Here is a 12,360-nt window from a genome sequence, read left to right as displayed (position 1 = left end):
TGCCCTCCAAAACGTCCGTTGCGTCTGCGGTGCTACGTAGTAATATACATATTTTACCTATATATTTCCACGTCGTCCAGTTTGTCTTCTCTTCCAGGTTGCCGATCCAATAATTTCCATGGCTGAGCCGTATAACCTATTAAAGGTAACGTGGATCGTACGCAGTGGATGGATAACACAATAAACTTGATAGAACTTTAATATCGAGAACTGTTATTATTATTATTATTATTATATATTTACATACATGTTAGTAAACATCTTTTCTTTTGCTTATCTTTAATAAATCCTTTACTTAATATCAAAATTTAACCAAAAATTAATTAAAGGTTATGTTAGGTTGGGTCACCTGTATGACCCAGCCATAAGTCTTCAATCTATAAACTACATAATTAGATATTTTAATATTTTAATTTATAATATTATTAGGTCAAACCTACTGTTCATCATCATCATCATCATGTCAGCCGATAGACGTCCACTGCTGGACATAGGCCTCCCCCAAGGCTCGCCACTCCGACCGATCCTGTGCCGCTCGCAAGGACCGAATTCCCGCGACCTTCACCAGGTCGTCGCTCCATCTCGTTGGAGGCCTACCGGCAGTTCTTCTTCCGGTACGCGGACGCCACTCCAGAACCTTCCGGCCAGGGACCGGACAACCCTTTCCGCGATAAAACCCTTTCAATGGGCGACACTTAAACACGGCTAACACATTGAAAGACTTTCCCTTTTGAGCTGCAAGCCCATTCATACCCTTACCTTTGACTAACCCTTACCGAAAAGCTAACCAAAAATAAGGCTAGCTCTTAATAAGGGTTACCCTTATCTTTAAGCGCTTTTTATAAAGGTTTCCCTTTGCGTGAAAGAGACAGGATTAGTATATATCTACGGTAGTGTATGAAAAGGAAAGAAAATACTTGCCTAGTCAAAGAACGCCGCCGTCGCCGCCGACGATCGCTCGGATTCGAAGTAATGTGTGCTTTATGAACAAGGTAGACGACTTAAATTAGCACGCTTATATGCTAAAAGGGAAGCCCTTTATAAGGCTAACCCTTATAAGCAATATGCAAGGTGTTGATGAGCGGATGATAAGGGTTTTGTAAGGGTATTTGGGCTACCGATTACTCAAATGTGGTAGCTTTATATAAGGGTTTTTAAAACCAAAACAAAGGGTTTTGTCTGGCAAAGGGTATGGTGAGTTAAGCCTTATGCAATACCCTTATAAAACCCCGATAAGGGATAGCGGGCCGGTCCCTGCTTCCGGCCCCACCGGCCATCAGTTCTGCGAGCAATGTGCCCCGCCCACTGCCACTTAAGGTTTGCAATTCTGCGAGCTATGTCGGTGACCCTAGTTCTACTGCGGATATCATCATTTCTGACTCTACCTACTGTTACTAGGAAATAATTTACCATACTCAAATTATCCCTAAAATACTCTCCTTATCAAATATCGTGGTATTAAACAAGAAATAAACAATCATTCACATATCAAATTTTATTCTCTCATAACATTATAAAAAATAATAATAAGAAACAATAAAAAAATATACTCCAATACCCCTACAAATGCTGCCTCCAGAAATTTCCTACTTACTCGCTGCACCTGCTGAATTAGCCACAGTGGCGGAATCCTGCTCTTGGGGCAGTACTCGTAGGGTTTATGGGTACTATACTACCCGTACTGTGCAAAGATACTTTCTTCTTCATGCCTCTGCAAATCCCGTTTTCCTTAAAAGCAACTAAGACTTGATTGCCAGTGACTTTAACATCATCAAAGACTTTACAATGATCCCTATTAAAAATGACAGTATAACCCTTGTCAGTGATTTGACTAACGGACAGTAAATTGCTGGAGAGGTCAGGCACATGGAGAACGTTTGATAAGCTAATATTGGAGCACAAAGAGACCCTACCAGTACAATTGCTATGTAACTTATTACCATTAGCTATATAAATAGTAGAATTTTTACCTCTAGTTCTTCTAGTAGCTCCTTATCAGCAATCATATGCTGAGATGCACCCGATTCTACCACAAAGTCATGGCTGCTGCTGCCGCTGCACACCATGGCTGATGCAAACATAGTGTGGTTCTCTTCATTGTTCTTCAGCTCCTTCTTGCGTTTAAAGCAACGCTTGATAGTGTGTCCGCTCCTTTTGCAGAACTGGCAAAACATAGGCGATGATTTCTTCTTTTTGTTTCCTAGGTAGGCCTTCACTCCCTCCTGGTCACTCGCATTTCTCCTGTATTCTTCTTGCAGCAATCTGGCACGCACGAGCTCCACCGTTAGTGTGCTTGCAAGACAGGCGGTTTCCAGGCCCGACACCAGGTTGTCAAATTCCTGTGGTAGACCACTCAACAGGATTTCCGCTACCACATCATCGTCTATCTTCTTGCCTATATCGGCGAGCTGTTGAACGAGCCGCATAACCGCCTCGACATACTCCGACATGCTGCTGTACTGGCTGTATTCAATTTTATGCAGTTGACGTAACAAGAGCACTTTCCTGTATAGCCCTTTGGACTCGAAGGCATCGGCAAGCTTCGTCCAGGCATCTTTTGCCGACGTGGCATTTCGCACGTACTGGTACAACGCGGGCTTAATCGTTAAGCATATCTTTGCTAAGGCGCGGCTTTCGTGGGTCGCATCGGTATCCGTACCTTCCACACAGCCCCATTGACCATCCGGCGTAAGTAACATTTTCGTGGCAAATTTCCAATTTGAATAGTCGCAATATATTTATATAGGTAGGTATTATATAGGTGTATATATTTCCGGCGCGCGCGAGACGTGAGCCTTCATGCGTTCTTGGCATCGGCGGGTGGGGTTGTGGACCTGGTTAATAAAATTTTGGCTTCAGATGGTAATAGGGTAGCCATACCTCACTCTGCCGATGCTTTGGAGGCCTGGGTGGCTCTTAACCCGGGTAAATCTGTGCCTGAGAGGCCGGAATTTTAACGGTTGTGGGACGACGTTGGGGTGAAGCGAGTGTTTGATGGCCTGTTGGAGCGGTCTTCGGGGGTGGATCGAGCAAGACTCCTTGCAGGGTCGAGACCGGAGTCGGGAGCGTGGTTGCAGGCGCTTCCCTCCCCGCATTTAGGCACCCTCCTCGACAACGATTCGTTGCGGGTGGCTGTTGCTCTTCGCTTGGGCTGCGATGTGTGCATACCTCATTTATGCATTTGCGGCACCATGGTGGAGAGCAATGGTCACCACGCTTTGAGTTGTTGCCGATGTGCAGGAAGGTTCCCACGCCATCACGCTCTAAACGACATTATACGCAGAGCGCTCGTCTCGGCAAATGTGCCTTGCTCGCTGGAGCCCCCGGGCCTTAGCCGGTCCGATGGCAAAAGGCCGGATGGCATGACGTTGGTGCCTTGGCAGCAGGGTAAGTGCTTGCTTTGGGACGCTACATGCGTCAGCACTTTTGCTGCTTCGCACATAAGTCGCACAGTAGGTTTAGCGGGGGCTGCTGCTGAGATAGCCGCTCTTAGAAAACGGGAAAAGTATGCGTGCTTGGGTAATTACCTAATTTGTTTGTTCCACTCGCGGTGGAGACCACCTGGTGTTGGTGCTCGGAGGCACGGGCCTTCTTTAGGGAGCTCGGGAGTCGCTTGCGTGAGAGGGGTCTGTATCCCCGCTCCGGGTCGTTCCTGGTGCAAAGGTTATCTATTGCGGTTCAACGCGGAAACGCAGCGAGCGTGTTGGGAACTTTTGCGCCTGGAATGACCCGGGGTGGGTTAGTAGTAAATCACTTTATTGTACAAAACAAAAATTGTTAACATGAAATTCATATAAATTTAGGTACAAAGGCGAGCTTATCCCTATAAGGGATTTCTTCCAGCTAACCAGCTATTAGTTGTTATTGTGCTTTTATGTTGACTGTTTTTTTTTTGTTTTGTAATTTATTCATTTAATTTAATAATTGACATTGTAATTGTATTTAGAATTATGATTTAGTTTAGTAGTAATACTGTAGATATATTTTATGTATGTACCTAAATAAATGTTTGGTATTTGAATAGGTTCCCAAACCATCCAGTTTCTCGACTGGAATGTGCCCGTTTTGTTCATTATGTGACGACATTCTTGACAACGTTATTGTGATGTTAGTTAAGCAAACGAATAAGAGGTTATAATCACGAGGGCAGTGAATAAATAACCTCAAAATGTTAATGTTTCCGACATACCTTTCTTAGGTTTTGGTTTCCACTTTCAGTTTCCTCGCGGCACTTACATCTGGGCCCATAACCTGATGTGCAGGATGGAGGCGCAGGGCTCTGCGTTGAAGTGCAGCGAAGGATTGTGGTGATTATGTCGTCGGAAATAAAATCATATTTATGCTTAACAAATATGTAGTTTTAATTTACCATAAATCACACTACATTTCGTTCTTGTCAACGATTGATTAAAATAGATTAGAAATTGTCACATATTAAAATAAACACTTTATAATTGGAAACGACTTATGCGGAGCTATATATCGAAAGAAGGGAAACGAAAGACAAACCGGATACAGTCATAGAGCGGTAGCATAGAGTAAAGTAAGAGTCTGTTGCCTGTATATATCAATAGAATGTAAAGGGTATAACTACACGCTTTCTAACAACCATTAAGGCCATCGCATACTTTTGCCGCTAATTCCGCGTCAATATTTTCGATTAAGACTGTACACAAAGTTTCATAAAAATCTAGCATTGTTCCGTACGAGACTCACAGCGACATCTCTTGTCGCCTTGTCGGAGAGACGCAGTTGCGTATGTCGCGTGATACCTAACGCGGCCAATACGGAGCCCGATATACGCTTTCGTCAAATACAAATCGTAAGAAGACATAAGCGGATTCTAGTAAGTGCGAAAGAGCGAGTAATTAAGCATAACTTAAAAGGTCGATGGAGGACAAAGACAAATATAATTAAATGAGCGTGCCCTGAGCGGCGCACCTGGTATGCGAGTAGCGATAAGCCGCGCACCCGATAACAATAGATAGTTGGTCCGGCTGGGCCGGGCCATTCAGTGATGCTCAAACTTTGGCATACATGGCCAAAATAGTTGTTAGCACAGATTAACACAACTGTAGCGAACAGGAATAGAAACAAGAAGTAAACTAAGATACAAGTTAAAGTAATTTGTTTAAATCACTTTCATTGTTAATGACGTGAACTTTCGAGTTGTCATCCCTGCGCACGTGGATCTTCGCAAATTTCACCCACACATATTTGTAGTTCATAGATTTTAATTCGGTTTTCGTTTTCGTTAGCAGCATTTTGTACTCCGGTGTTAGATGATCATTTACAAAGATCTTACTGTGACAATCCCTGAATCCGAGTTCTTCCGTTGATATAGTTTTCCTCAGTCTCGCCGATGCAATGAAGTTCTCTTTAACATAACGATTAACGAAACTGACGATAATGGATTTTTCTTTAGAATTGTGAACGGGAATCCGGGATATGTAATTAATACAGGTGGTTTGTATCGGGAACCCAACTATCTCGCCAATGCGCTCCAAGATGGTGAAGAGGTTCTCATTATTCTTGAGTGGGACACCTTTAACTTCTATATTGTTTAGACGGTGCCATTGGTCACGATTTGTGATCTCCCTCTTGAGTTGATCTATCTGCTGATTAAGTGAGTTAATTTTGACATTATTTGCTTCGAGATCCGGTATTTTCTTCTCAACTTCGTCTAATCGCGAATTGCATTCAGTCAGATTAGACCTATTTGTTTCACATGAATTTTTGACCTCAGACAGCTCCAATTTAATATCTTTTACGTCATCCCGTAGACCTGGGAGGCACAAGAGGTGAGCCTCCATTTTATTCAGCTTCACCATAATCGAATCAAGGTCTGTTGGCTTGGAACTTGTAGCCGTAGGCTTTTTGCATTTTAGGCACTTCCACGCCGCTTTTCGACTAGCGTTGAGTTTTCTGTATTCTTGCTCAGTTTGGTTAGCACAGCAATATCCTATATTATTTTCGCAAGATCCACAGCGAATAGCGTCAGTAACATCGTCACTACACAAAGCACACTGCATGATAGAAATATTCGTAAGCAAAGAAGAAACTTTGAGGAACACTGGCTAACAAGACAAGTTGCGTAGGCTAATAGGTGGACACGTGCGACGTAGGCGAGCGAGCGCACCAAACTGACATTATGACAATTGAACTGCACCAAAAAAGAAACGTTAAATTTTTTATACTCATTTCAGTTATTTTTTTTTTCAGTATGCTATTACAACGGAACCCGAAGCCACCATTCCAGAAAAACACGTTGGAAGGAGGATTTTAGCTGTATCCCAGTTCACAAGGAAATTACTTTGTATTTGTAACCACGGCCCTTTAGGCTGTTCGGCAAATTATATAATATTAACAGGCGAACATCAAAATGGTCTCATGTCAACATTTACCTTTAAATGTAGAATGTGCAATATAACTTTTAGTATTGAAAATGATATTTGCGAGGATGGTTATTTAAATTTAAATGCCTGCGCAGTAGCTGGCACCATCGCCAAAGGATGTGGTCGGGCACAATTAGAAGAACTATTGTCAGCAATAAATTTGCCCAGTCTGACTGAACATACATACAACCACAATCACACTATAATTGGGAAACACTGGGAAAAAGTTGCAATAGAAAGTATGCAGGAAGCAGGAAGAGAGAGAGAGAGAGGAAGAAAGCTCTAGCTACACTGAAAAAAATGGTTCGTTGGATTTACCAAATTAGCAAAGGTTGGCTGAATTACATGGAAACTACGATAAATATAACAAATTCTCGCTATTGAACTTACAAAACTAAAAAGGTTGAAGTTGTTACCAGAGTTCTGATATAAATCAACAAAGAGTATTGTACAATTTACCAAACAAATCAAAACAATTTAGTTTGGTTGATTTTATCATAAAAATATGAAAAATATAACAAGACCTCGCGGTTGAACTTACAAAACTACAAAGGTTGAGGTCAAAATATAGTCCCTACCAGAGTTAATGGTGTAATTTAACAAAGAGTATTGTACATTTTACCAGACAAATCTCAAGAATTTAGTTTGGTTATTTTTATCATAAAAATATGATAAATATAACAAGATTTCACGGTTGAACTTACAAAACTACAAAGGTTGAGGTCAAAATATAGTCCCTACCAGAGTTAATGGTGTAATTTAACAAAGAGTATTGTACATTTTACCAGACAAATCTCAAGAATTTAGTTTGGTTATTTTTATCATAAAAATATGATAAATATAACAAGATTTCACGGTTGAACTTACAAAACTACAAAGGTTGAGGTCAAAATATAGTCCCTACCAGAGTTAATGGTGTAATTTAACAAAGAGTATTGTACATTTTACCAGACAAATCTCAAGAATTTAGTTTGGTTATTTTTATCATAAAAATATGATAAATATAACAAGATTTCACGGTTGAACTTACAAAACTACAAAGGTTGAGGTCAAAATATAGTCCCTACCAGAGTTAATGGTGTAATTTCACAAAGAGTATTGTACATTTTACCAGACAAATCTCAAGAATTTAGTTTGGTTATTTTTATCATAAAAATATGATAAATATAACAAGATTTCACGGTTGCACTTACAAAACTACAAAGGTTGAGGTCGAAATATAGTCCCTACCAAAGTTAATGGTGTAATTTAACAAAGAGTATTGTACATTTTACCAGACAAATCTCAAGAATTTAGTTTGGTTATTTTTATCATAAAAATATGATAAATATAACAAGATTTCACGGTTGCACTTACAAAACTACAAAGGTTGAGGTCGAAATATAGTCCCTACCAGAGTTAGTGGTGTAAATTAACAAAGAGTATTGTACATTTTACCAGACAAATGGGATCCAAAACTGTCAGAATGTCACAAACTGTAAATTTTGACAGATAGTATAAATCTACACTTAACAATGTCACTGGGTGCTAAATTCTATCCCAAAAAGATAATTTTCACTAAAAATTACAAAAACTGTCTAACTGTCAATTTTGACAGTTTTGACAGATGTGTCAAACTACATTTTCCATCCCATGACTAATGTTGAAGGTCCTATCGAAATCGGACAAGCCGTTTCGATTTGGGATCCAAAACTGTCAGAATGTCACAAACTGTCAATTTTGACAGATAGTATAAATCTACACTTAACAATGTCACTGGGTGCTAAATTCTATCCCAAAAAGATAATTTTTACTGAAAATGACAAAAACTGTCAAACTGTCAATTTTGACAGTTTTGACAGATGTGTCAAACTACATTTTCCATTCCATGACTAATGTTGAAGGTCCTATCAAAATCGGACAAGCCGTTTCGATTTGGGATCCAAAACTGTCAGAATGTCACAAACTGACAATTTTGACAGATAGTATAAATCTACACTTAACAATGTCACTGGGTGCTAAATTCTATCCCAAAAAGATAATTTTCACTAAACATTACAAAAACTGTCTAACTGTCAATTTTGACAGTTTTGACAGATGTGTCAAACTACATTTTCCATCCCATGACTAATGTTGAAGGTCCTATCGAAATCGGACAAGCCGTTTCGATTTGGGATCCAAAACTGTCAGAATGTCACAAACTGTCAATTTTGACAGATAGTATAAATCTACACTTAACAATGTCACTGGGTGCTAAATTCTATCCCAAAAAGATAATTTTTACTGAAAATGACAAAAACTGTCAAACTGTCAATTTTGACAGTTTTGACAGATGTGTCAAACTACATTTTCCATTCCATGACTAATGTTGAAGGTCCTATCAAAATCGGACAAGCCGTTTCGATTTGGGATCCAAAACTGTCAGAATGTCACAAACTGTCAATTTTGACAGATAGTATAAATCTACACTTAACAATGTCACTGGGTGCTAAATTCTATCCCAAAAAGATAATTTTCACTAAAAATTACAAAAACTGTCAAACTGTCAATTTGGACAGTTTTGACAGATGTGTCAAACTACATTTTCCATCCCATGACTAATGTTGAAGGTCCTATCGAAATCGGACAAGCCGTTTCGATTTGGGATCCAAAACTGTCAGAATGTCAAACTGTCAATTTTGACAGATAGTATAAATCTACACTTAACAATGTCACTGGGTGCTAAATTCTATCCCAAAAAGATAATTTTCACTAAAAATTACAAAAACTGTCAAACTGTCAATTTGGACAGTTTTGACAGATGTGTCAAACTACATTTTCCATCCCATGACTAATGTTGAAGGTCCTATCGAAATCGGACAAGCCGTTTCGATTTGGGATCCAAAACTGTCAGAATGTCACAAACTGTCAATTTTGACAGATAGTATAAATCTACACTTAACAATGTCACTGGGTGCTAAATTCTATCCCAAAAAGATAATTTTTACTGAAAATGACAAAAACTGTCAAACTGTCAATTTTGACAGTTTTGACAGATGTGTCAAACTACATTTTCCATTCCATGACTAATGTTGAAGGTCCTATCGAAATCGGACAAGCCGTTTCGATTTGGGATCCAAAACTGTCAGAATGTCACAAACTGTCAATTTTGACAGATAGTATAAATCTACACTTAACAATGTCACTGGGTGCTAAATTCTATCCCAAAAAGATAATTTTTACTGAAAATGACAAAAACTGTCAAACTGTCAATTTTGACAGTTTTGACAGATGTGTCAAACTACATTTTCCATTCCATGACTAATGTTGAAGGTCCTATCAAAATCGGACAAGCCGTTTCGATTTGGGATCCAAAACTGTCAGAATGTCACAAACTGTCAATTTTGACAGATTTGTTACTGTGTTAGTTTCAAAGCAATTTATAGTTACATTTACCGGGACAGTTATTGGTCATGAGTAAGTTAAAAGTACGTTTCGACGAACGGTTAAGACCTGGAGGTACGTTTCATTTTTAGGGTTCCGTACCCAAAGGGTAAAAACGGGATCCTATTACTAAGATTCCGCTGTCCGTCTGTCCGTCTGTCTGTCAGCAGGCTGTATCTCATCAACCGTGATAGCTAGACAGTTGAAATTTTCACAGATGATGTATTTCTGTTACCGCTATATAACAACAAATACTAAAAAGTACAGAACCCTCGGCGGGCAAGTCCGACTCGCACTTGTCCGGTTTTAATTTAATAAGGTTTGGGGGTTTTATATCCTTACCTACGGTTAACTATAAAAATAAACTTTGATAAATTTGCAATCATATAAATGTATCTAGATTACTTAAATGGTAATTAAATGGTAACAAATATTTTAAAAATATTTTTAAGTGTTTTTGACCGCGCACCTCCATTTGTACCATTAAGCGAACTAAGAAACGAGATTTGTACATAATACCGAATCGGGTGACTGGTTTAACGAACCAGGACAAAAATGTATGAGATTATGGTGAATGCTCAGTTATGCAAATTTTGCTCCGGTGTCTCTTGTCACAACATCGCCAAACTTAAATTTGCAGAAGAAATTGAAAACGACGTCAACATGCCGATTTTCAGGCTGTATTAGAATACAGCAATTTCATTGAACTACCCACGAAGCGTGCAAAATGAATAACTAACGAAAAAGAATGTTCTATTCAATGCCTTGTAAATATGTTTTATAAATATTTACACTAATTATACATGTTAAGGTTGTAAATAGTTTTTCCTTTCAAACTCCCTACTGTGAGAACTAAACAGATGCAGATTTTTTTTACACAAAACCCTTTTTGTTCCAAATTTAATGAGGATTAATTCTGTCCATGACAATTTTTATGATATCTATTATAGTTTTCGTGAGAATGTCAAAAAACCACCAACGGGGACACATTTCAAGGTGGGGGGAGGGGGGGGGGGGGGGAGAACATGCTGTACGTAAACTGAAATATAAATCGAATTAAAGCGTAATCGCATAAACAGCAATAATTATTAAGTCATTCATATTATATTAAATGCTGACGCGAGAAATGTGCGACTCTTGCATAGTACAATCTCAATATCGATAGTGTTTTTATTATTTATAGCCTTATTTTAGAAGAAAGCGATAGCAACATACCTATAGTATGGCGCTATCTCTTTCTACGCGCTATGACGAAAAGTTACCCGGGCGGCGCAATTAACTTCCGTTATAAAACCTATTTGATGCCCACATAAGATTTACTGTTAAAAACAATGCTGTAACAATCTTACCTACCAGAATGTAAACTGCTTGATTTTATATGATAAGATTTAAAACTGAATACTAGAAAATTGTTAGGTACAGTTTTATAGAAAAATAATAATTTAGCATTGTGACTGATAATTTTGCTGAACCTTATGTCTGTGTAATAAGGTTGAAAATGTTAGTAGTTAGAGGAAGGGTTTCCAGAACCTTCTAAGGCATTATGAAAGAGACGGGAGATACGTATGTTAGAGTAGGAGGTCAGATCCCAATATCCGCCGGCCCGCGCCGACCTCGGACAGTGTTTGGTGGACTCAGAGCCGTAATGTTCCGTTCCGTCGATTCACAGCCTTCAATTAGTTTTGTTTATTTGTAACAATTGTAACTATTATGGATAGTGATATCGAAGAGTTAACAAGTATGCAAACTATCAGCTTTAGGTTTCACCCCTCAACTTCTTATTTTCTTCTCTGACTACCTCAGGAACCGCAAACAATATGTCCAATTAAACTGTTACCAATCTGAAAGGTATTACACACGTTCCGGGGTTAGTCAAGGTAGCACTCTGGGGCCTACTCTTTTCTTAATAATGGTTAATGATCTACCAAGTAATATATCAGGTGTGGAATCACTATTCTATGCGGATGATCTTAAAATAATTCAACCGGTCGTAAATGCATCCGACTGTACGGTACTACAGCAAACAATCAACGAGGTCGACAGCTGGAGTAAAACAAACCGCTTGTACCTAAATGAATCTAAGTGCAAAGTAATAAGTTTTAGCCGGTCTCTAGATCCTATCCTCCAGACATATACTCTTACAAACATTCCCCTTGACCGAGTAACAGAAATAAAAGATCTAGGGTTAACACTCGACACTAAGCTAAACATGCACTCTCACATTATAAATATCTGCAAAAGTGCCTACAAAATTTTAGGGTTCATTATAAGAACGACTTCAGAGTTTCGTGACCCAAAAATTGCAATAATTCTATATAATGCCTATGTCCGTAGCAAGCTTGAGTACAGTTCCATCGCATGGGACCCTCGGGAAGCAAAGTATAACATCATGGTCGAGCGCGTCCAACGTAAATTTACTAGACATCTTTACAAAAGGTATTATGGATACTACCCGTACTTATTTCCGTCATCCTTTGTACTGGGAATGGTAGGGTTTGAGTCTCTCGAGCTAAGGCGTAAGCAAACGCTTGCCTTACACTACTGTCTACTTCTAAGAAATCAA

General features: G+C 39.1%; 1 protein-coding gene across 1 annotated transcript; it reads right to left on the bottom strand.

Annotated features, from left to right (window-relative positions):
- Positions 1-2,953: 2,953 nt before the first annotated feature.
- On the bottom strand, positions 2,954-5,831 carry LOC134747424 (uncharacterized). Its single transcript, XM_063682049.1, has 2 exons — positions 5,163-5,831; positions 2,954-3,151 (listed from the first exon to the last, which is right to left on the bottom strand). Exons 1-2 carry the CDS (start codon positions 5,829-5,831, stop codon positions 2,954-2,956), a joined length of 867 nt encoding a protein of 288 aa, XP_063538119.1.
- Positions 5,832-12,360: the final 6,529 nt, after the last annotated feature.

This window comes from Cydia strobilella, chromosome 14, assembly GCF_947568885.1.
Source record: "Cydia strobilella chromosome 14, ilCydStro3.1, whole genome shotgun sequence".
NCBI classification, from domain to species: domain Eukaryota; kingdom Metazoa; phylum Arthropoda; class Insecta; order Lepidoptera; family Tortricidae; genus Cydia; species Cydia strobilella.
This window is presented reverse-complemented; position numbering and strand designations above follow the sequence as displayed.

What these genes read in the sequence shown, in the direction of transcription:
- LOC134747424 (XM_063682049.1), bottom strand. Translation starts at nt 5,831, where the DNA reads ATGGTGAAGCTGAATAAAATGGAGGCTCACCTCTTGTGCCTCCCAGGT. An exon ending in GCAGGGATGACAACTCGAAA is followed by an intron (nt 3,152 to 5,162) that starts GTTCACGTCATT and finishes CACACATCGCAG; the next exon opens with CCCAAGCGAAGAGCAACAGC.